We start from the raw sequence: 21791 nt of genomic DNA, 5'->3' as shown, positions 1-21791 counted from the left end.
AGAAAAAGAAATCCTTAAAAGAATGATCCATTTACCCTCTCTGTGGATTCACTACAATGGCATAAGGCTCGTCTATCATGCCGTAGATGAGGGTCTTGGAATGCTGGCCTGACAACTGAGCCACTTCAATTACATCTCGGCCTGAGTCAGTCCAGTACAGGTTACCAGCCACCCAGTCCACAGCAATACCACGGGGCATCTTCAGGTCTTTGATCTGGATAAAAGCACAAAGTTGAGGTGTTTGAATGATGGCGTGTATATTGGTGCTCTAGAGATTTTGCATTATTTGACCAGCATTACCTGCAGGTTGTTGATGCTAGAAGATGACGATGAGGATGATCCTGGAAGCTCGTAGGAGGAGATGCGCCCCGTGTGCCAGTTGGTCCAGAAGATGCGGTTGGTCTTGACGTGCAGGTCCATCGCATCAATGCGCACACTGGCATCACCCTGGAAGGTCTGCTCATAGCGCCAGTTGGGCATGCCGGGGTCAAGGCTTCGGATTTCATTGTCGTCAGCGATGTATAGAATCTGCCGACTGCTGTTCATGTCTGGAAGGAAAGAGAGAAACCGTTGCAGTGACGCTCACCTTGAAGTGAACAATTATTACAAGACTTGATAAAATACTTAATAAAATAAGCAGCGCATTTACTGTCAGCCTTGCAGGTGTCATTTATCCTGGTGAAGTACTTGTGGCAGCTGCATTTGTAGGAGCCTTTGGTGTTATTGCAGATGTGGGAACAGACTCCAAACTGCAGACACTCGTTCTTATCTTAAAAATATGAGAAAAGAAAAAGAAAGTCACATGAAATGTAAAAATATTGCCCAGCCCTTACCCTCTACATTGAGGGTTAAGAGCTGTCATGATGCACTTTCTGCGTGTACCTCCACAGGTGTGGTGTCCTATCTTTTGGAAGCCTGGTTTGCAGGAGCAGAAGGAGTCTGTGCCATTGGTGACACAGTGGGCCTCATCTCCATCACCACACTGAGTTGTGTTACTCCGACAGTCGTTTAGCTTTGTGTCTATAGGACAAAAAACACAAGTGAAAGATAAGCCTGTGGATTTAAAGGGTAAAACTTTCAGACCTTAGGTCCATGGTCAGTTATGCAGAAGTGAGTGAAGATCTACCCGTTTTGCAGTTGATCTCATCAGAGCCATAGTCTTCGCAATCATTAAAGAAGTTACAGCGCAGACTGGAGCTGATGCATCTGCCATTGGAGCACAAGAACTCGTCTTTCTCACACGTGGGAACAGATGGAGGAGCCTCTGTTGACAAAAACGCAGACATAAGTCAGCATCTCCTCAGTCAAAGATGAGGAAGTAGGAGATTTTATAACCAGAACAACTTCCTAACTTACGGCAGTTCAGTTCATCGCTGTTGTCTCCACAATTATTAACGCCGTCACACCTCCTTGACACTTGCAGACACACACGGTCATTTTGGCAGCGGAACGCTCTTGTCGGCGGACACTGGAACTTCCCTAAGAGTTGGACGGAAAGAGAAGGGAAGAGGAAAGAAAAATAGGTGAGAAGAAAAAAATGCAATAGGAATTCAACATGATTTTGATCAGCAAGACGGCAAAACTCACTGCATTCTTCGGGTTTCTCATCAGAGTTGTCCCCACAGTCATCCTCTCCATCACACTTCCAGGCGAGGGGCTTGCACAGAGTGTTGTTACACTGGAACTCATCCAGGGGGCAGTGACGGCCAGCTGCAGGAAGAAACTGATTTTTACTACCGGTATGTGCTCGTGTAAAACCTGATACAAGCTCATTTGTTGCGAGTCAGCTTTAAGGCATCTGGGATCTACTTTTCTCTTAAAAATGACACACCCACAGAAATATGCTTACCAGCACTGCCACAGTTTTCCTCATCGCTGCCGTCCATGCAGTCAGGATCAGCATCACACCGCCAGCGGATCGGAATACAGTGTCCATTCTTACACGAGAACTGGTCCTGGTCACACTTCAGATCACAGCCATGCTAAAGAAACATCATAGTCCATCATAAACACAGACATAACAGGAAGTGCAAAAAGGATTTTTTTCTTTTCCAAACAATTTCAACAGATCCAACCTCATCAGATCCGTCCGCACAGTCATGGTCTCCATCGCACTTCCACCTCCCAGCAATGCAACGGCCGTTGGTGCAGGCAAACTCGCTTTCTGAACACTGTCGAGGCACTACAGAAGAACACAAGGCTTGTGTCACTGACAACATGAGCACAGTTGCGGTGAGCTATGGCCGTTTTACCCTTCAGCACAAGACAAAGAGTGTAACAATTACATGAGGATGACTATAGACACTAATGTGAGAGAGTGAAAGGAGCTGTTTTATTACAATTTATTGTCAATATAACTGGTTTTATAACTGTTGGCTTTCTGTGGTTATATTTGCTGCGATAGCCAATTAGCACTGACGATGAAATCTGTACAGAGCTCAGCTTGCAGACTCTCACAGGTCAGAGGGACAGTGAATGAAGACACTATTTAATAACAGATACAGAGAGGTGCTCAAAATGGGAGTGGTTCTCTTATGGAGATGAAGTAACTTACCTCTGGCTCATGCCAACAGGACAGTATGAAATGAAACAAATAATCAGATGAGAAATGGGCAATGAATTAGCACCAAACAAACGCTGTAGCAGTTAAGAGTTAAAAAGGTGCAAAGTGACTGTTACCAGTGAAAAAGACACGGGCATGAGTGTAAATGACAGTGGACAAGGTAAAATGACATATGGAGGGACTGTTTCCAAGCTCAAAGTGATACTTACTGCAGTTGTCTTCATCAGAGTTGTCCCCGCAGTCATTGTCATAGTCACACTGCCAGCGGCCCGGCACACAGCGGTTGTTCTTACATCTGAACTGGTATGGCTCACACGTCCTCTCAGCTGTCCAAGACACAAAATTATTATTGCCAATGAAATCAAAAAAAGAGAAAAAAATAGAGAGAGAATTTTTACTTAAAAAAGAAAACACAATATTTACCACACTCCTCTTTCGGTTCATCTGATGCATCGCCGCAGTCATCCTCGCCGTCACACTTCCAGCGAGCGGGAATGCAGCGGCCAGAGTCTTTGCATCGGAACTCGTCCACACCACAGGTCATCTGGGCTGCAAAGGGAAACATATGGGGGGCAGTTACACTTAAAGCTAATTAGGATGACTCAGAATAAACAACATGCAGAGTAAAGTGCGAGTCCTACTGCAATTGGCGGGCTCATCTGATCCGTCCACACAATCGTTGTCACGGTCGCACACCCAGACACGAGGTATGCAGCGTTTGGTGATGGCACACTGGAACTGAGTGGGCGCACATGTGACTTCAGCTGTGGGGTGGAGATGGGGGGGAATAACAGGTTTGCAGTAAGTGTGGAGTAAAAGAGAGAGAAGAAGGGGGGGAAAAAAACCCTGAAAATGTAGGTATACTCACGGCAGTCCTTCTCATCCTCGCCTTCTCCACAGTTGACCTGGCCGTTACAGCGGAAGATGCCTGGAATGCAGCGGCTGGGGTGGGAACATTTGAACTGGCTGGGCAGGCAAACATGAATGTCTGCGGTGAGATAAGAAAGAGATTAAAAATGAATGAGCAAATAACATTAAGGTAATTTTTTCCAGTTTATTTGCTGTTAAATTCTGAAGGTTGGTTCCTCATGTAGCTTTCTTTATTTTTCACTGACTTCACATGTGCCTCATGTGTATAAAGTGTGAGTCTTTGTCAAATCATCACATGATCTCAACTCCCTCATGTTCCAGACTTTCTCTTGTTCTCTCCTTTTGTCAATGTTGATTTTAGACTCCTGCTGCTCCACGTTATCTATTTATCAAAATTTCTTGTTTTTCCTGTCAGTCCCTGTTCTGTCTTATACTGGGTCCTCTTGTGAAAATTTCAAATAAAACAGTGACAATTTTTGTACATAAATGAACATATATTACAAAAAAACAGGCACATACCACAGTTGGCCTCGTCTGAATTATCCTGGCAGTCGTTGTCTCCATCACAGATGTATGCAGGGTTGGTGCAGATGCCTGTGCCACACTGAAACTGCCCTGGTCTGCAATTGAATTCGGCTGTCGTGGAAGAAGTAGAAGTCACGCGGTGTTTCAAGATCATACCGACAAACATTTCACTGTTAAATTGTGGGCTAAGGTGAGATCAAAAGGTATAGCATGCATAAAGCATGCTAGATGACTGCCATACTCCATCACGTCCTAATTATCTTCTTCAAAGACTTACGGCAGTTTTCTGGCTCATCTGAACGATCTCCACAGTCATCTTCTGTGTCACATTTCCACCAGAAAGGAATGCATTTGTCATTCTTGCACACAAACTGCAACAGGAAGAGAAGTGAATCAAAGTGATGATAGGGCATTACATCAGGGCTTCACTGGCTCATTTGTCGTTGACAAAAGCGTAAGCTAGGTATTGTATCACCGGGCAGCCAGCCAACTGTCAATAAGCAATGACCAGGCATGAGTAGTTTATCAAATAGGCCACAGCGGGGAACTGAGATATGAAAAGTCAGTTATCAATGGGCCATTTTTCCATTAATGATGTTTACATCATTACCTGGCTGGCTGTGCAGTTGGACATGCAAGTGCGCTGATCGTTTGCCAGATAGAAGTTGGTGGGACAGGCACACTTATAACCCCCACCAGGAGAAAGGAGGCAGAGATTACTGCAGCCACCGTTGTTTATCTGGCACGGGTGGTTGAGCACTGGAAAAGATAAAAAGAGGGAAAATGTTTTCACCACATGGTTCACTTATTTTTCCACCCCCAACCCTTAGGTTTTAGATCTGAATTAATGTAGGGAATATATTTGAATATACTGAAAATAAGTTATTACACCACAGACAGAAACTAAATCAATACTGAAATGTTACTTAACAGCAGTAAACAGTTTGCGCACTAAGACTGTAAACTTGTTCAAAAGACCACATTTACTCCTCCTACCCGGAGGTTGGCGGTAAGGATGGTAAATGTGGATGTCCATGGGTCGGTGCAGGGTGCTGATCAGGGTCGTCTTGTTGGTACCCAGAGTCTTATGAGCTCTGTTGATGGACTTTGTTTCCCAGTCGGTCCAGTAGATGTATTCTTCAAACAGTGTCATGGCAAATATGTGAGGGATGTCTTGGCTGAGAACTGTGAGGATACACAAGAATAAACAAATCGCACTCTATATTTGAAGACAAATCACTCTGGATGTTTCCTACTGCAGCCTTCAGTAGGCTGATTGGAGGAAATGCCTTAAAACAACATATAATACAGTCACCAAAAAAAATACGTGAATGTTTTTTGTATCTCAAATATACATGTGAATATGTCAACATATTCAGAATGTGAAGCTCTTGCTGCTCCTGTGTTGCTGTTTTGCAAAGAGAAACCTTTGATAAAATCCTGCACTGTTAATGGCAAACTGAGGCAGGGTGGGGCGCGGACATGCACCATATCTCTGTGTTATATAATAGGTTCTACACCTCATTAGGTGTTACACTATTAACCACTTTTCCTGCTCTTGTATAATACGTTTTATTCTCACTCTCAGTGTTTGTGTGTTATGGAAGCACACCATAGCAATGCATCACATGCTGACAAATTTGCAAATGCTGTGTGTGTGGCACAAGTTCAAAATACCTCGACGGCGAGAGACCGTAGCTTCAGCGCTGACTTTAAAGAATAATGCACCTTAAACGACTGACGTTGTGATGTAATAGCGGTTTTTATAGCATCAAGTTGAGCTGAGGTATTGGTGAGATTAACATTAATTGCCCTTTGATCCATTCTTATCTCAATTCAAACAGGCCAAGTCTTGTTGCACAAAGACACACAGAGGCACACTGGTGTTTTATGGCATATGTGTATCCAGGGATGGGTGAATAATAATTTATAGGATGCATTAAATCTAGAGCGCTGAGCTGAAAGAAGTCAGTGACATTTTATGATGACTTCTTAATGCCAAATAGCTTCAATTCATCTTGATAGATCAAAAATGTTCATGAAGCACAACACTCTGCTGGAAGTCTATTCTGTAAGTTGTAAACTATCCCATAATTTAATGCATATGCCTAAACAAAGAAAAAAGGATTCTATCCCTATGCTATCTATAAGTTTTAAGCACAACTTATAAAATGTGGGAAGTATTAATGCAGATGACCAATGCACTCCAGAATTCCTGCATGCTAAGCCGTTTAACAATTCCAGCTATTGTAGTACATGTACTAAACAACTGAGCCCTATGCAGATATCGCACACGCTCAGAGGCCTCTCCTACCAGAACAATCTGTCCTATTCACAGTTTGTGTCTTCTGGACTTGAGTTGCAGGACTCCAGAATAGCAGACAGCCATGTAACCTGCCTGCTCATGCCTGGTGTCTCTCAAGTGTGTGTGTGTGTGTGTGTGTGTGTGTGTGTGTGTGTGTGTACGGAAGAAAGTCACTCAGATTTCAACTCCATGTGAACCTGCAAAATTTCCTCACAGGAAAACCTAACCCCTCTTTAATCACCACTATGGTCTTGTCATAAACGGTTTATCCTGTTAAATGAGTTATGATCTATAAACCACTTAAAGCTCCTCAGCTCCCTGACACATTTATTTAAAAGATTAAATCAGTTCATGGACAGAAACTGTGACACTTAATAGCACACTGCTGCCTTTTACTGAGAGGTTTTACATAATTAGTCTTTGACAAAAAAAAGGCACTAAAGATGAGAGTATTTTGACTCTCACATGCTGTACTTTCCAAAAGTCTTGAAACAACCCGTATTTCTTTGAGGGAAAACTGGAAATAAATGCTGTGATTTATTGAAACATGCAAACACGTCTGGAAACAAAAATTGAGTTTGTATATTTACTTTCAAGACAACTCTGAAAAATTACAAGAAGCAGAATACAAAGAAATGACGAGTGGGTTCAGAGCCGGTGTTTCTTCAGACAGATACAACAATCAAAAACAAACAATTGAAATCTCAGAACTTTAGAAGATATGGCACCACCAGTCAAACAGTTTAAAAAAGTGAATGTGTTTACTGGTCTGTTTACCTGTGTGTCTGTTCTTGCCATCCAGGCTGGCAAACTCAATGTAGTCCTCCCTGGCATCAGCCCAGTATATACGGTCATTGATGAAGTCCAGGGTTAATCCATTGGGCCAGGTGATCTTATCCTCTATGATGACACTTCTGTTAGTGCCATCCATCCCAATTCTCCCAATGTGAGGGCTGTCACCCCAGTCAGACCAGTAAAGATAACTAAGATTGGAGAAAGACAATCTTGAAATTACAGTTGTACATTCAAATCTAAATCAGCTTAAGATGAGAAATAATTAGGAAATTATACATTTAAATTATATAAACAGTGAGTGTAGCTGGTGCTGATCTGCAGTGTAACTTCTCACCCATAGCGTACATCCAAAGCCACTGCACGAGGTTCCCTCAGGCCACTGTTGACCAGCACCGTTCGGTAAGCCCCATTAAGTTTTGACACCTCAATGGTGTCTCGGCCTTTGTCGCACCAGTACAGGTTTCCACCGACCCAGTCTACCGCCAAGCCATCGGGATTACTCAGAGAGGTTCGGTGCAAAACCTGCCAGGTTTATCAATCAATACGTAAGATGATGATGATGTAGTTCCCAATCAGGGACTCACGGGTTCGCTGCATCAATAATCCAGCATTCCACAATAAATATTGCTCGACTATTAAATCAAAACGAAAGGATTTCAGATGTTCTCACTCACCTCCATGTTGCTGCCGTTCATATGCATGCGTCGAATCATGCTGCCCTGAGTGGTCACATCCGTCCAGTAGATCATCTGCTCTGCATAGTGGAAGTCCAGTGCTACTGCATTATTAAGACCCTGAGGGGGGGAAAAGGAAGGAGCAATATTAAAAATGAAAAACACAGAAGAAAAACACTGAATGTTTCTTTAAACTGTCATCTGTGTGTCTTACCTGCTTTATAAGAGTGTAGTTGGTACCATCCAGGTTCAGTTTTCTCAGGTAGTACCGATTGGCAAAGATCAAGTAGGGCTCTTCATCTACACGCATACATCACATAGAAAACGTACTTTACTGCTTTAGGCGTGCATTTGCTGTGAAGACGCACTGAAACTCACGTATGTGTGCCTTACCCGATGTGGACTTGCAAACAGTGGGGTCATTGGGGCTGAGCTCAAAGCCGTCGACGCAGAGACAGTGGAAGCTGCCGTGTGTGTTGATACAACGTTGGGAACAGGGGTAGGTGGTTGTGCACTCATCTATATCCACACATGTCTTCCCATCACGCTTCAGCTGGAAACCAGGATGACACCTGCACTGAAGGTGCCAAAAGCACAGGAGATGTGTCAAAATCTCACAGCCTACGGATCTGGCCGCTTCTCACATTTAGCCTGGACCGGTTACAAAGGCGTGCCAGCGTGTCTCAATCAGCTCTCAATCGGCCACAGACATGTGCGCTTTACCTTCACCAAAAGCTTTATTTCTGCTCACTTTCTGAAAAAGAAATCCAGCTGCTGCTGTCAAAAGTGCTGCGTAAATAGCTGCAAATCTCATTTGCAAAGTCGTCTTCCAACAGAGTACGGGGGTAAAGGATAAGCTGACATTAATATGTGTTTAAAATAAATATGGCATGAACATCATCGCAGCATAAGGAACGGTTAGAACACGTATTCATTACTAGTCGGAATCGTTGTAACTGTCACTTCCAATAAACACATCTATGTTTCGAAAGAACACACACACAAATTCTGCTCTGCCATCCAGAATACACAGAGGAAGCCACATTTGTGAAAAGTCTCTGATGGCAAAGTTTCAATATATACAATTAAGTTTTGTGCAATCATAATTAGTCAGTTTGCAATACTTCTGAAATCCCAGACCAGGATTCTTGAGGTGAACAAAATCTTATCATTTTCAAATTAAGCCCTGACCACAACCTCGCCACCACAGACACAGGAGTTCACGCAGAGTTCAACCTGTTCCAGGACTGGCCTCCTACTTTCAAGGACGAGGCAAAACATGTTTTTTCGTCTTGCATAACTGCGTGCCTGAAGTGAGTGGATCCCAACCTTTTAAAATCAGCTCCTCGTTGACTCATCGTTACTGGCATATACATTGTTTTTCCTGTGTTGACTCCATGAATTTTAGTAAAACTTTTTGGCCCAATGAAGCCTGTGCAATAATTTCATTAGTCATGATATTTGTTTTTGACAACAAACAATGAATTAGTTACCTTGAAGCCGATCTTGAGGTCATCACAGAGCTGTGTGCAGCCGCTCAGCTTGCTGTTGAGACACTCGTTGATGAAGCAGTTGAGTTCATCGGAGCCATCACCACAGTCGTCGTTGCGGTCGCACAGCAGTGTCTCATTCAAGCATTTTTTATTATGGCACATGAAAGCTGAGTCATTGCACGTCCTCTCTGAAATCATAGACAAATAGCAGGTTATATCAGAGTGTGAAGCGGGATGTGGCTACGTCTTTATGAGCAAGAAATTTAACATATGATTCACACCTTATTATGCTGGCAGAGAAATAAAAGATGTAGCGAAAGAGAGGAAATGAATACCAGAGTCTGTGCAGCGAGGGTTCTTGGGAGCTTCGTCGGAACGATCCTGACAGTCAAACTCTCCGTCGCACTCCCACTTCTTCTGGTTAAGGCAGCGGCCATTGGCGCAGCGGAACTCATCGGGACCGCACGGCGGGTATTCTACATCAAAACGCATTTGTTATTAATCTCAATTTTAGTTGGTGGTTTAGCAAAAAACAACATTCATTTTCAAGCAAAAGGCTAAATAAGCTTCCAGGATTGAAAGCTCACCACATTCGAGGGATTCGTCCGACTTATCGACACAATCAAAGTCATGATCGCACACAAAGTGCTTGGGGATGCACTGCCTGTTCTGGCACATGAACTCGTTTTCAGGATCACACGTGTTGTTGGTGTACACTGGAAGCAGATGGAAACATTTGTTTTTAATGCATGGGGAACTGTATCGCTTCTCTGCACTTTTTCTTCAATCTGCTAACTGTGTCACTCACTGCAGCCAGCCTTCACACTCTCATCAGCTCCATCAGGACAGTCGTTGTCTCCATCACACTTCCAGCGCTGCGGCACACACATATGGGAGCCTGGACACTGGAAAGCCTCAGGACTGCAGGTTTTGGATTCTGTAACGACATCATGTAGAAGTCATACATGGATAGGACGTCAGGAATTGTCATGGAGTTTAAGGTCTCCTTTGAATGTGAGAAGAGAAGTAGCGAGAAAAATGTCACATACTGCAATTCTGGTCCTCATCAGAACCATCGCCGCAGTCGTCGGAGCCGTCACACACCCAGTGGCTGGAAATGCAGCGATGGTTCCCGCATTCAAACTGGGTGGATGTACAAAACTTGTCTGCAAGAGAGGGTGGGCAGCATTTTACAGTCATTATTACATTTAAGCTGTGTTTTTCCATCTGCAGTGGGAAGCCCAAAGAAAAACAGTCTGGCTTTCTTTTCGTTTTCTTTTTGCTATGATTTGTGTGTTTTCAAGATAAAGATAGGGGTATTAGAGGACAACTTCGCAGAAGACTGACCACAGTGTGTCTCATCAGCCCCGTTCTCACAGTCATTCTCTTTATCGCAGGTCCAACTCATAGGAATGCACCGACCGCTGGGGCAAGCAAAGAAGTTGACTGGACATTTAAGCTTCCTCTTATCTGCAACACAACAGAGAAAAAAAGAAAACATAATCAAGAACCTCTGGTAGGTTCAGAAAAGCTGAATGTCTTTTGGTAGTGAAAGATAACACTTACCTGGACAGTTTCTTTCATCAGAAAAGTCACCACAGTCATTGTTGCCGTCACACACCCACGAGGGCAGATAACACAGAGTGGTTTTCTCACAGCTTTGGAAAGAGGCTCCTTTAACTCCAAGCCGGAAAAAACGGGAGCAATCAGTGGGTTCTGAGAAAAAACAGGAACAAGTTTCAGGAGCTGCCCTTTAAATTCTGCAAAATAAATCTTAGACCGTTTCACACGAATTGCACTGAAGTACATAGTCAAGTCTATATTAATATACTGATTAAGAAGTGCACTTGTGAAAAAGAAGAAGAAATAGTGTTGAAAATCGTGGCAGTTACATACGGCAGTTCATTTCATCGCTTGCATCCTCGCAGTTGACCACCTGGTCACAGCGGCTGTAGTTGGAGATGCAGCTTCCATCTTTGCACTGGAACTCTCCTGCTTTGCAAAGTGTCACTGCAAGCACATACAGCAGTTTCACAAATGACAAGTGGAGAGAAAATACATCCTCAAAACCACACACAAACTCTCCGTTAAGCACATTTTATGATTTCCTTAAACATGCAGGCAGAACAGAGGTGTCATGAAAAATGTCGACACTATTCAAACTATGAGAATGTTTAGACTGTTATCCTTTGTGCAGCTGCTACTTTGGAAACAAACCACTTACTGTTGCAGGGCAGTTCATCTGAATGATCACCACAGTCATCTGTGCCATCACACCAGAAGTGGTGACCAATGCAGCGGCCGTTCATGCAGCGCCTGTAGCCTTTCTTACATAGTCGATTGGCTGTGAAGGAGGACCAGCTGACTTAGCTCAGGCACAGAGGGTTTTTTTTTTAAACATCTCTTGCAGCTACTTATTCATTAACTGAAATTCACCACCTAACTGCTCTGTAAAAACTCACCACAATAGGACTGCTTCTCATCAGACTTGTCCTTGCAGTGGGCCATGCCGTCACAGGTCAGACTGTAGTTGATGCAATCACCATTCCCGCACTCAAAGCCATCGACACTTCCGCATGATACGTTCAGGGCTGGTGAGGGAGAAACGTTTGAATTCAGAAACATTTATCCATTCTGATGAAGACGGCAACGTTATGAAGTTTAATTCTTCCTCTTTCTTACGAGAACAGGTGTTGTCTTCGAGGAGTTGCCGGTCTCCACGGCAGCTGCAGTTGACCCGGCCGTCGGACGTAGGCAGGCACAGGTCCTGGCAACCTCCGTTGTTTGTTCGGCAAGGAGAAAATTCACCTGAGGAATTTTTTTAGAAGCTCTTTAAACTGCACGTCGAATGACTGACAAGCATGCTGATATTACATTTCTTGCAGTTATGAACATTTGCATGAACTCTCTAGCTTGGCAATATTTAAAAGCCTGTGGAAGTTGGGTTTTTATTATATACATGGCAGCAGCTCTGTATACCTCCACTTATAGCTAAGTGTTAGCAGCCTGGCAACGTGTGCACATGCAGGTATAATGCAGACAGTAAACATGATACCTGCCACAGTGTCATACACTAAACAAACTACAGCCGAATTTCATTCATTTTGCAGTTATATAAACATAAATCAAATTACTGGGCAAATTAAAATGTTGACCTGATGGCAATGGGGCCAAATTGCAGCAGTGGTGATACTCACAGCTGTTGGTGTCATTAGCTACAGCAACGATGCCCATTGGTTGCTGAGGGATGTCAGCACGCAGCACTTTCATGTCTCCTCCAGTGTACTTGTCAGCTCTGAGGACAGCCCTCCTCACCCAGTCAGTCCAGAAGATGTAATCTCCGTACACAGCGAGACCGAACGGATGGACGGGCTCGTTTTTCAGCAGCACCTGAGGCATAAAAAACAGCAGGTGTAATTCCATAAACACGAGGCGCAAGTCCATGTTTTAGGGAAAGTTCAAAAAACAACAAACAAAAAGGAAAGCGCTGCCTTACGTAACGGTTGCTTCCATCATATTCACAGCGCTCGATCTTGTCCAGCGTGGCGTCAGAGAAGTAGAGTTTCTCGGCGCGGTGATCTATGGCCAGGCCGTTGGGAGTTTTAATGTCGCTGCCGATGATCACGATCACGTTGGCTCCGTTCAAAGAGGCCCTCATAATGCTCGGAGCCTGCTCATTCCAGTTTGTCCAGAACATGAGACTACGGTGGGAACAAACAGAAAACAAGAATTAAGAGCAGTGGGAGCTCCCAAAACGTCTTGGTAAAAGAAAAAGAAAGTTACACTTGACTGAGCCAAAAATAAATCCAGTGCTTAAGAGAAAAAGAATAATTGTATTGGAACTGGGCCCTGATTTAGTGCAGAGCAGCAAATTTCAATATTAATGACTCACTCTTGACACTCGTCCAACACAAAGGCTCGAGGGTGGTCTTCTCCAGACATGGTGACTACGGTGTTGCGGTTGTAGGCCACAGAACGGCTCTGGTCCACAGTGTGGCGAGTGATGGTGGACGTTGTATAACTGGTCCAGTAGAGTGTATCCCAGCCGCGATGGTATGCCAGGCCCTCAACTGACCCAACATCTGTGATAGGAAATATAATATATGATTTTTCAGATTTGAGTTCTTTCCTGGTGTCGGGCCAACACTTTGAGAAGTAAAAGGCTTAACAAATGCTTTAGATTACACTAAAAAAAAAATCACCTCTTAGAGGCATTAGTGGGAGTTTTACAGAGAATTCAACACATCATAAATCACTGTCAGGGTGTTACCACGGAGCACCTATGAGACTAAAGAGGAAGTGGAGCTTTTAAGGTTTCCCCATCCACATGCATAATCTAATAAACTGTGAAACATGGACGAAGATTGAGATAGAGGGGAAGCAGCGGCCACTGAAACAGGGAACAGTAAAATGGAAGTGATGCCATACAGAACCGAGTGTGCGTCACAGCTGTTGTTCTTGGACAGAGTTTAAAGAGTCTGTCTCATCGTGTCATTTTATGGCGACCCGCCTGCACATACAAACACAGCTTCATGTGGATACTCTCATTCAAGCTCTGAACTCTTGTTCTGGGAAGAAAATTGCAACTGGGACAGGTTGAGTCACTTTAGGGATAAAGGCCAGGGTAAAGACAAAGCAGCTTCCCCCTGCATCGATTTTTCCTCTTTTTCCCCCCCCTCTCGGTACCCACGCGACACACATCATCATGGAAAAGAATACCGTGCTGCAGCCTTGCAGGCTCCACGGTGTGCATTCATCTCTGCTTAGTTACATTAGCAACCACATTTATGACCACTTACAGCCGACAATAAAAAAAAAAAGGATACTCTACATAACTGTTTGCTCTCAGCTGAAAGCCTTTAATTGCCTTTTAATAGACAAATGTCGAAGTGCCATAATCAGCAGTAATGCAGGACAATTTTGAGGCTGAACACATTGTTAACAGACTTAAATAAATCCAAAAGAGCAGCTTGGGGCCAAATACAGTCACACAAACAAGTAAGAGTGATGAGTAAAGCTGATTCAAGCCAGGATTACGTAATAAGGATCACCAGGGCCCACCCTCCCACTGGGTAATTCAGCTCAGCCCCCTGACTGTGCAAACAACAGAGAAAACCTGACAGGAAGATGATTACCTCTCAGAACAGAGTCTTTCAAACACTCACGAGGGAGAACAAGAGCAGGGCGAGTGGCGCCTGAGAATTACTAAGCGTTAGTTACCCTCATTTTCATCACGCCTCATCTTTTTTTTTTTCCTTAACGGATTTAGCACCGCATTAGATGCAGAGCAACTCTTCTTCCGGCGGAGTCTACAGGTTGAAGAGCTTTCACATGGACAATGAGTCTCCGGTTGATGGGAATACTTAAGTCAAGTGCATTGACTGCCTTTAGAGAGGAATGCCAACTAGCAGCTACTGGGATGGATTCGTCCACTGTTGCTTGGTTTCAAGAATCAATACAGCCACAGAGTAACTACATTATAAAGGACGAGCTGATGCAGCTAAGGAAATGCAACTCTGCAAAGACCGCCCTTTAAGGTCATCCTTTCATGTTTTCTGGAAAAGAAAAGCTTGATAACAACAGTGCATTTTTCTGATCCATTTTCCCAGAAATGGGGAATACCATATCCAACCATCGTTAAGTGATTTACATTTCTTCAAGTGGCTCGGAAACCATAAGAGTCACAGTGTGAAAAAGACTCTGCAAGTGCCAGATATAGTCAAGTCTGTTTCTTCTCCCCTTTTCCTGTGAGTCGGTGAGAAAGCCAGCTGACCAGTGTGATCTTATCTGCTTAACTAATACTATCATCATGAAACCACTAACTGCCTCGGCGGAGTCTTTTTTTCCTCTGGAAACTGGATCCAACAGCTGTAACACCCAGAGACTACATGAACAAGCTGTTCTGCTGCTTAACATTAACAAGATATTAAATTAATTGCTTAGCAGACTTACGGCGGGGATTGCATGGAGAGTTTGGGGCAGCAGATGAACAGAAGCAATCTGGGCAAAATGACTGGAACAGATGAGGTTTTGATTAAATGTTTAGTCCCCATCTTGGATGGGCTGATTCTGTTGACTGGGCTCATAGGGCAAACTCTGGTCATCATCATTCTTACTAGGAGGAGGAGGAAACAGAACCAGCCCCCACACAGCACAGACATCCTACTTCTGGTTCTGAGCGCTGCTGACCTGCTGCTGTTACTCTGCCTGCCCTTCCACACCTCCGCTATCACCCTGGGCTTCTGGCCTTTCGGCGGCTTCCTGTGCAAAGCTATCAGTTTCCTGGGCGTGACCTGCTCGGTTGCCTCCGTATTTACCATGGCAGCTTTGGCTGTGACTCGCTACCTTACAGTGGTACACCCCACCTGGGCCTTCCGCTTGCGAATGCACAGGCGCATTAAACTGACAGTAGCTCTGCTCTGGGTGCCTGCCTCAGCTCTGGCAGCACCGCAGTTTGCATTTCGCACAGTCACCGTGTCCAGTGTTGTGCAGTGCTTCGCCTTCCTGTCTGACTTCAGCCAGCTGGTCTACAGCATCGCCCTTTTCCTGTTTGGCTTCGCTCTGCCACTAGGCATCATTATAATGATGTATGCAAAGATTTATTGTTTTCTTCGATATGCACGCCAGGTGGGGAATGCCTCTCAGCTAGAACGCTACCAGAGACAAGTCACTCACACTTCAGCCCTATTGGTTGCCGTCTTCACCATCCTGTGGCTGCCCTCCTATGTCCTCATGTTTTCCTTAATTGGAGGACATTTAAAAGACTCATCTGGCAACAAAGTATTTGCCATCGTGGCCAGGCTGCTGGCAACCTCAGTGGGTGTGGTAAACCCTGTACTCTACAGCTTTGTGTCTCAGAAGTTTAGGCGAGACTTACTAGAGCTTGGAAGAAGGCAATGGGCACGGTGCAGAAACTGTGTGAGTGGCTGCCCTTATGCAATGAGCAGAGACATGGTACGGCCTTTTGAGGAGGACAGTACCTCAGGGAGAGGCCAAAACTGACTTTACAGAAGGAGATCTGGAATTAAGACTAGTTAATACCTCCAAACAGGCTGAAATATTACATAAGAAACTCTCAGTGACATTAAATATAATAAAATTAATTCCAGATGTAAGAGATTTACTGCAGATTGCCAAAGTGATCACTTTCTTGATGTTTTTCCACATTCGTTTTTCATCCAGCAATGACTGACTTTATTCCATTAGCACATGTGGAAACAGGACTAGTCTTGGTTTCATTAACAGTGCATTTTAGTTAATAACTTGGACAACAGACGTCTCTAAAACATGACAGAATTGACATGATTACATAATCCCAAAGTTAATAAAATACACTCCTCTAACCTGAGCTGGAGCTTATTTGGAGCTCAATAAGTTCTACATTCAGTACACGATGTAAGACGTCTTTCTTAAAACTGCTTCAAACCCTTGTTCTCAATGCAAAATGAGTAAAAACACAAACCCTGTGCACCTTCCTTGTTCTCCTGCTGTACTTAACAAAATAATTCATTTTTTGAATCTTGTTAGATGTGAACAGCTCTGGTCCAGGGCTTTTAAATATGATACTTCACTCTTGAATTATTTAAAGAGAGCGGGATTTAAAAGGCTCTTCAGTGGTGAAACAAACAAAAACCAGGGCGTGGGTGTTGGTGTGCGCAAGCAGTAGCAGCTCTGAAGTGATGTCAGTCTCTACTGGTTGAGTTACAGCTGCGTGTTCATTACACCGGATCCTCCCGGATGCTTGTATTGTGTCTGCTGACACCGTAGAGGGGACAACATTCAATTATTAATGGAGAGGATTTAAAAAAATATGGCAGCAAAGAGCAACGCAGCAGAAATATTTGTCAACAGAGGTGGGGAAGTCTTAAAAGCAGCAAAACGTAAGGTTTTCCCGACGCTTTGACAGAAACGCGAAATGCATCTGATGACCCCGCACTTACTTTCCACCACGATCTTGCGGTCTGTGCCGTCGTCATTGATCTGCTGGATGTTGCCAAAGTGAATGTCGCTGAAGAAGACGCGGTTGGCTCCCCTCCCTCCCCCGCCATGGTAGTCAAAGCTGAGAGCGATGACATTCTTCATGTGATCGGGATCCTCGAACGGCTTAATGGGCGCGTTGAGGTTTGTCTCGTCGGACAGGTGGATGCTTTTCAGGATGGTGCGCTCGGAGTACAGCAGGTAGCCGTCGTAGTCACGGCAACTTTGGTTGTCCTCTGCCAGCATGCCATGAGCACAGGCGCAGGTGCGCTCCCCATTCCCACGGAAAAGACACAGCTGTTCACAGCCGCCGTTGTTGTTTTTGCAGACGTTCGAGCCTGTGGAGAGAGTCACACAGTTTATTAGCATTGCTGTTACACGAACACTGAACACGGTTAAATGCTAAAGGTGGCGATTCATTTTGTCATTATTAGGCAGCTGCCATCTTATTAGGACATTTTCAACAGTAAAAGCAACTTTTTTAAGCTTATGATAATATGTGTTTGTTTTTACCTGTCTGTCTGGCTCTATTGAAGACTTTAATATCTTTGAGCTGTACACCGATGCCTGTCCTGAGCTGCACAGCATCTGTGGCGTTGTCTTTGCTGCCTCTCTTAATGGAGCCATTAGCATGGGTCCTAAAAAAACAGAACAAGAATAAAACAGTCAGTAAATGAACACTCTTACAATATGAAGTATTGTTCAAAACAACATAAAGACTGACCTGTCACTCCAGTAGATGTACTCCTCAAATACAGATACAGCAAACATGTCCATGTTGTTGTTGCCCAGAACCAGCTCCCTGTTTTTTCCAGTCTCCAGGTTGATGCGCTCGATCTTGTCTGTCCTGGCATCGCACCAATAAAGCAGACCCTCCTGAGCACAGGAAGTAAAAAAACAACAACTGTGATTATTCAGGACAGACCAAAATCCTAAGATTTCAGTTCAATTGAACCTGTATTTGGGAAACCAGTTAGCTGATAACCAGTTTGTAATGTAAGCTTTTAGTGAATATCAAGTGAATTTAGGTGAGTCCGATTTAAAAATAAATTCTCATTATTCTTAAAATATTATTACCATTTACATTAAGAAATGTTTAAATTATAATTTTAAATATCTAACAGCTTTTAGGCTTTTAATAAAACTCCCAGACTGGATAAGACGCTCCAAAGAATAAAAAAGGTTTAAAGATCCTTTTTTAACTTTATTTAAAAAATGAATCCAAGAGAAAGTCCTTTCAAAATCTAAAGAATGTTTTGGATAGATATGGATTAGAAATGATCAAATGAGAATGTTGTCTCACTGTATTTTAATTTTTACCACTTTAATATTCAAAATAAACAAAGACCTTTTTGGCATAAGAAAGAGCATCCATTTAAAGATCAGCTGATCAACAGTCCAGTCTCTGGAAGTATCTATAACAGTATAAATTAGCACACTAGATGTTGGAAACACCCTCTATTAATAAAGCCAAGTGTGTGAAAGATTTTAAGTGCGGTCAGTTGTTGTTCACACCTCATAATCAATGGAGATTCCATTTGGCCAGCTTATGCTCGCATTGACCATGACCAGCCTCTGGGAGCCATCCAGTCGTGAGCGTTCAATACGAGGATACTGACCCCACTCAGTCCAGAACAAATACCTGCAGCCAAAGAAGCAGGGGAGTATTTGAAACTTTAGTCAGAGGAAGAAGTATGCTAAGGAATACACGCCAAGTAACTTAAAGCAGCATTATTACAGAAAGCAAAATGAATCTTCTGGCGAGGAGCCTTACCCTTTCACTGGGTGGACAGCTATGGCTCTGGGTTTGTCCAAGCCCTGGGAAATGACAACATAGCGGAAGGAGCCGTTCAGCCTGGCCACCTCGATCACATCAAAGCCCTGGTCAGTCCAGTAGATATTTCCTGTAAAAGAACACATCCATCAATCAGTCTGCATATTTTATCTCTACTCAAGCAGTTTAATTTTGATTGTCATTTTGCATGACCACACCTGCTATCCAGTCAACAGTGATGCCCTCCACCCTGCCAATACCGTTGGTTACCACATCTTCCCTCCACGTCTGATCCCTCTTGGCTCTGCTGATGGTACTCAGACCCATGTCCACCCAGTAGATTGTGTCATTCTCTGAAGACCACACAAAAACGGGTTTAAAAATATCACTCAAGCTGGGTTATCTATTCGACGTCCCTTAGAGTCACTCACCAGCGTGGAAGTCGATGCCAACAGCCAGAGAGGTTCCAGAAACCGGCACCAAGGCATCCGATTTGTCTGCTGGGTCGAGAGGAATTCCTCTGATTCCCTCGTGAACAGAGTAAAGCAGGAAAGAGCCCATGCCTGCTCAGAGAGATTAGGTTATTGATTTCTCGCCTCACGATGCACTTCTCCCAGTTTTCCTACTCTAGTTACTGTAGCTGTGTCTTACCTTCACAGGACTGTTGGCCCGTCTTGAGGCTGTATCCGGCAGTGCACATGCAGGCCCTGGTTGTCGGAGAGGTGGGCAAACACAGCTGTGAGCAGTCACCATTGTTGTTACTGCACAGGTTGACACCGGCTAAAGAAAAGATCAGAGGAACAAAGACAAACATTTTCTTTACTAGTATTTGCATTAAATGCAGGAGACTTTACATCCACTTCAGAACATGTAACTCTTTTTCTGTTACCTTTCTGCACATCCTCATCATAGATCCTCATGTGCATCATTGGGGAGGTGTTGTTTCGCAAAACTTTCCAGTTTCCTCCATCCTTCTTGTCACATGTTCCTATCTGGTCAGTTCCCTGATCGGCCCACCACAGCTTGTCTCCTACATAATTGATGTAACCAGAATATAAGCCAACAGAAAAATGATAAATATACAGAGGACAAGGATGATAAACTTAAAGTATTACACTTTTCTTCTTACCCATAATAGCCAGCGCAGTCGCTTTGGTCAATTTGCCTTTAACACCTTCAAGGATCTCGAGTTTAGAGCCATCCAGCTGACAGCGGTTAATGGTGCTGTTTCCTGAGCTGATCCAGTACAGCTGCTCCTTTTCATAGTCAATAGAGAGGCCTGAAAGCAAATAAAAATCATGCTGTTATTTATGTATAGTACATGTGCTACACTAACATGTTTGTTCTGGGCTTTTACTCTGTAGAGAATCTGTATTATTTACTGATAGGGGTACATCTGCTCACCTACTGGTCCTTTCTGGTTGGTGAAAAGTGTGGTGCGGTTGCTGCCATCCATGTTAGCCATGCTTATACTGTCACCGTCAGTCCAGTAAAGCTTCCTGTGATGGGAGTGTGAATATTATGAAATATGGAGAGAGGCAAGAAGAGTACAGTACTAAACAAGGATAAAGTAGATCAAAGATTAAGACTAAACTTGAAGGGAATAAAAAAAAATAACCTAGAAGTAAACAACAAAAGAAAAACCTTTCAATCTTTAAGTGAGTAATATTAGGAGAAATAACTGACATATTAAACTGAATGCAGACATATTAAGTGCCGGGAACACTCACCCAAGCAGAGGGTGGACCACTAGACAGTGGGGCTTGTCCAGTCCCTGGATGACGGCATTCTTGAAAGATCCATCCAGTCTGGCCACATTGATCTGCTTCTTATTGGCATCGTAGCTGGTCCAGAAGAGGTTCCTGGACACCCAGTCTACTGCCAGGCCATGGGCATTAGGAAGGTCTGCCAAATTTCAGAAGCAAAATGAAGCTTTGCAGATTTTTAGAACATGCAGCGTGCTAACAAAAACTGTTTTTATTTATCTTCCCAAACCCTCTTATTATACTTTACAGCGAATATTAAATTATGAGCCTTATTTTTTTTAAAAAACAAAGAAAAGCAAAGAAGTAAATAAATCACGGACTGACGGATATTCCTGAGACTGTTCTTACCAGCAGAGACCACAGTCTCCACCCCTGTGCCATTGATGAAAGCTCTCTTGATGGTCTGTGTTCGCACATCTGACCAGTAGATCCGATGCTCCACAGCATCATAATCCACCACTGTCGCGTTGTCTACATCCGGCACGGTGAAGGAGATTATGTAGTTATAGTAGGGGTTGTCAATGTCAACACCTCGGATCTCGATCTGACGAGCGTAAAGAAGGAACTTGCGAGACTCTGGAAAAGAGAAACAAACACTGGATGAGATGAGATCTACTAAAGCACGTTATTCTAGCAGGAATGCAAAACTAGAAAGAGAGGAATAAAATGCATATTTCAGGCTGGTTTTTTTAAACATGTAAAATTAGACATGTCAGTTTTTCCAACTCCAATGTTGGAAATGAAGACGTCAGGAAAGATTTAGAATGACTTGAAGTTGAAATTTCATATTAGGCATAAACACCCCTTTTTCAGCTACATACATTCTAAATAAGGAATTAGGCAGGGTTAGGTTTTTACTTCTTATACTTAAGAGAGATAAAATATCACCTGCTAAACTGAAAATCTGCATAATCAGCATAAACAACAAATGATTTTAAGCACTGAATTAGAAAGTTTGGTCCAAACTTATTTTATTTGGTTCAGAGTGGAATATAAGTGCTTAATTAAAGTTCTCGTTTTAATGTGCATCCAATTATTTTTACATCTAA

The 21791-nt window shown here is 43.5% G+C and overlaps 2 protein-coding genes across 3 annotated transcripts in view; one reads left to right on the top strand and one right to left on the bottom strand.

Moving 5' to 3' along the window:
* LOC309696469 (low-density lipoprotein receptor-related protein 1-like) overlaps positions 1–21791 on the bottom strand; it is a 79604-nt gene that overhangs the window by 7417 nt on the left and 50396 nt on the right. For both annotated transcript variants that reach the window (XM_082517717.1, XM_082517716.1), the window contains exons 29-77: positions 21091–21318; positions 20707–20881; positions 20381–20475; positions 20106–20255; positions 19866–20006; positions 19628–19756; positions 19408–19539; positions 19195–19329; positions 18977–19106; positions 18718–18844; positions 17927–18078; positions 17716–17840; positions 17166–17540; positions 13118–13307; positions 12722–12926; positions 12423–12615; positions 11908–12033; positions 11688–11816; positions 11450–11569; positions 11122–11235; positions 10792–10941; positions 10573–10695; positions 10275–10391; positions 10034–10162; positions 9813–9941; positions 9561–9701; positions 9226–9413; positions 8126–8309; positions 7947–8032; positions 7733–7852; positions 7393–7580; positions 7041–7246; positions 4955–5143; positions 4569–4717; positions 4236–4329; positions 3953–4069; positions 3432–3551; positions 3205–3327; positions 2987–3112; positions 2773–2889; positions 2076–2182; positions 1850–1982; positions 1588–1710; positions 1357–1479; positions 1127–1264; positions 883–1020; positions 650–769; positions 301–548; positions 36–214 (exon numbers count right to left, since the gene is read on the bottom strand). In XM_082517717.1, the coding sequence (XP_082373843.1) occupies positions 36–214; positions 301–548; positions 650–769; positions 883–1020; positions 1127–1264; positions 1357–1479; positions 1588–1710; positions 1850–1982; positions 2076–2182; positions 2773–2889; positions 2987–3112; positions 3205–3327; positions 3432–3551; positions 3953–4069; positions 4236–4329; positions 4569–4717; positions 4955–5143; positions 7041–7246; positions 7393–7580; positions 7733–7852; positions 7947–8032; positions 8126–8309; positions 9226–9413; positions 9561–9701; positions 9813–9941; positions 10034–10162; positions 10275–10391; positions 10573–10695; positions 10792–10941; positions 11122–11235; positions 11450–11569; positions 11688–11816; positions 11908–12033; positions 12423–12615; positions 12722–12926; positions 13118–13307; positions 17166–17540; positions 17716–17840; positions 17927–18078; positions 18718–18844; positions 18977–19106; positions 19195–19329; positions 19408–19539; positions 19628–19756; positions 19866–20006; positions 20106–20255; positions 20381–20475; positions 20707–20881; positions 21091–21318 (7276 nt within the window). The remainder of the gene's footprint in view (positions 1–35; positions 215–300; positions 549–649; positions 770–882; positions 1021–1126; positions 1265–1356; positions 1480–1587; positions 1711–1849; positions 1983–2075; positions 2183–2772; positions 2890–2986; positions 3113–3204; positions 3328–3431; positions 3552–3952; positions 4070–4235; positions 4330–4568; positions 4718–4954; positions 5144–7040; positions 7247–7392; positions 7581–7732; positions 7853–7946; positions 8033–8125; positions 8310–9225; positions 9414–9560; positions 9702–9812; positions 9942–10033; positions 10163–10274; positions 10392–10572; positions 10696–10791; positions 10942–11121; positions 11236–11449; positions 11570–11687; positions 11817–11907; positions 12034–12422; positions 12616–12721; positions 12927–13117; positions 13308–17165; positions 17541–17715; positions 17841–17926; positions 18079–18717; positions 18845–18976; positions 19107–19194; positions 19330–19407; positions 19540–19627; positions 19757–19865; positions 20007–20105; positions 20256–20380; positions 20476–20706; positions 20882–21090; positions 21319–21791) is intronic.
* Positions 14362–16647, top strand: LOC309696472 (galanin receptor type 1). Its single transcript, XM_082517723.1, has one exon. It carries the CDS (start codon positions 15190–15192, stop codon positions 16225–16227), a length of 1038 nt encoding a protein of 345 aa, XP_082373849.1. The 5' UTR covers positions 14362–15189; the 3' UTR covers positions 16228–16647.

Source organism: Aulonocara stuartgranti, assembly GCF_965226115.1.
Source record: "Aulonocara stuartgranti genome assembly, chromosome: 20".
Classification (NCBI taxonomy): Eukaryota; Metazoa; Chordata; class Actinopteri; order Cichliformes; family Cichlidae; genus Aulonocara; species Aulonocara stuartgranti.
This window is presented reverse-complemented; position numbering and strand designations above follow the sequence as displayed.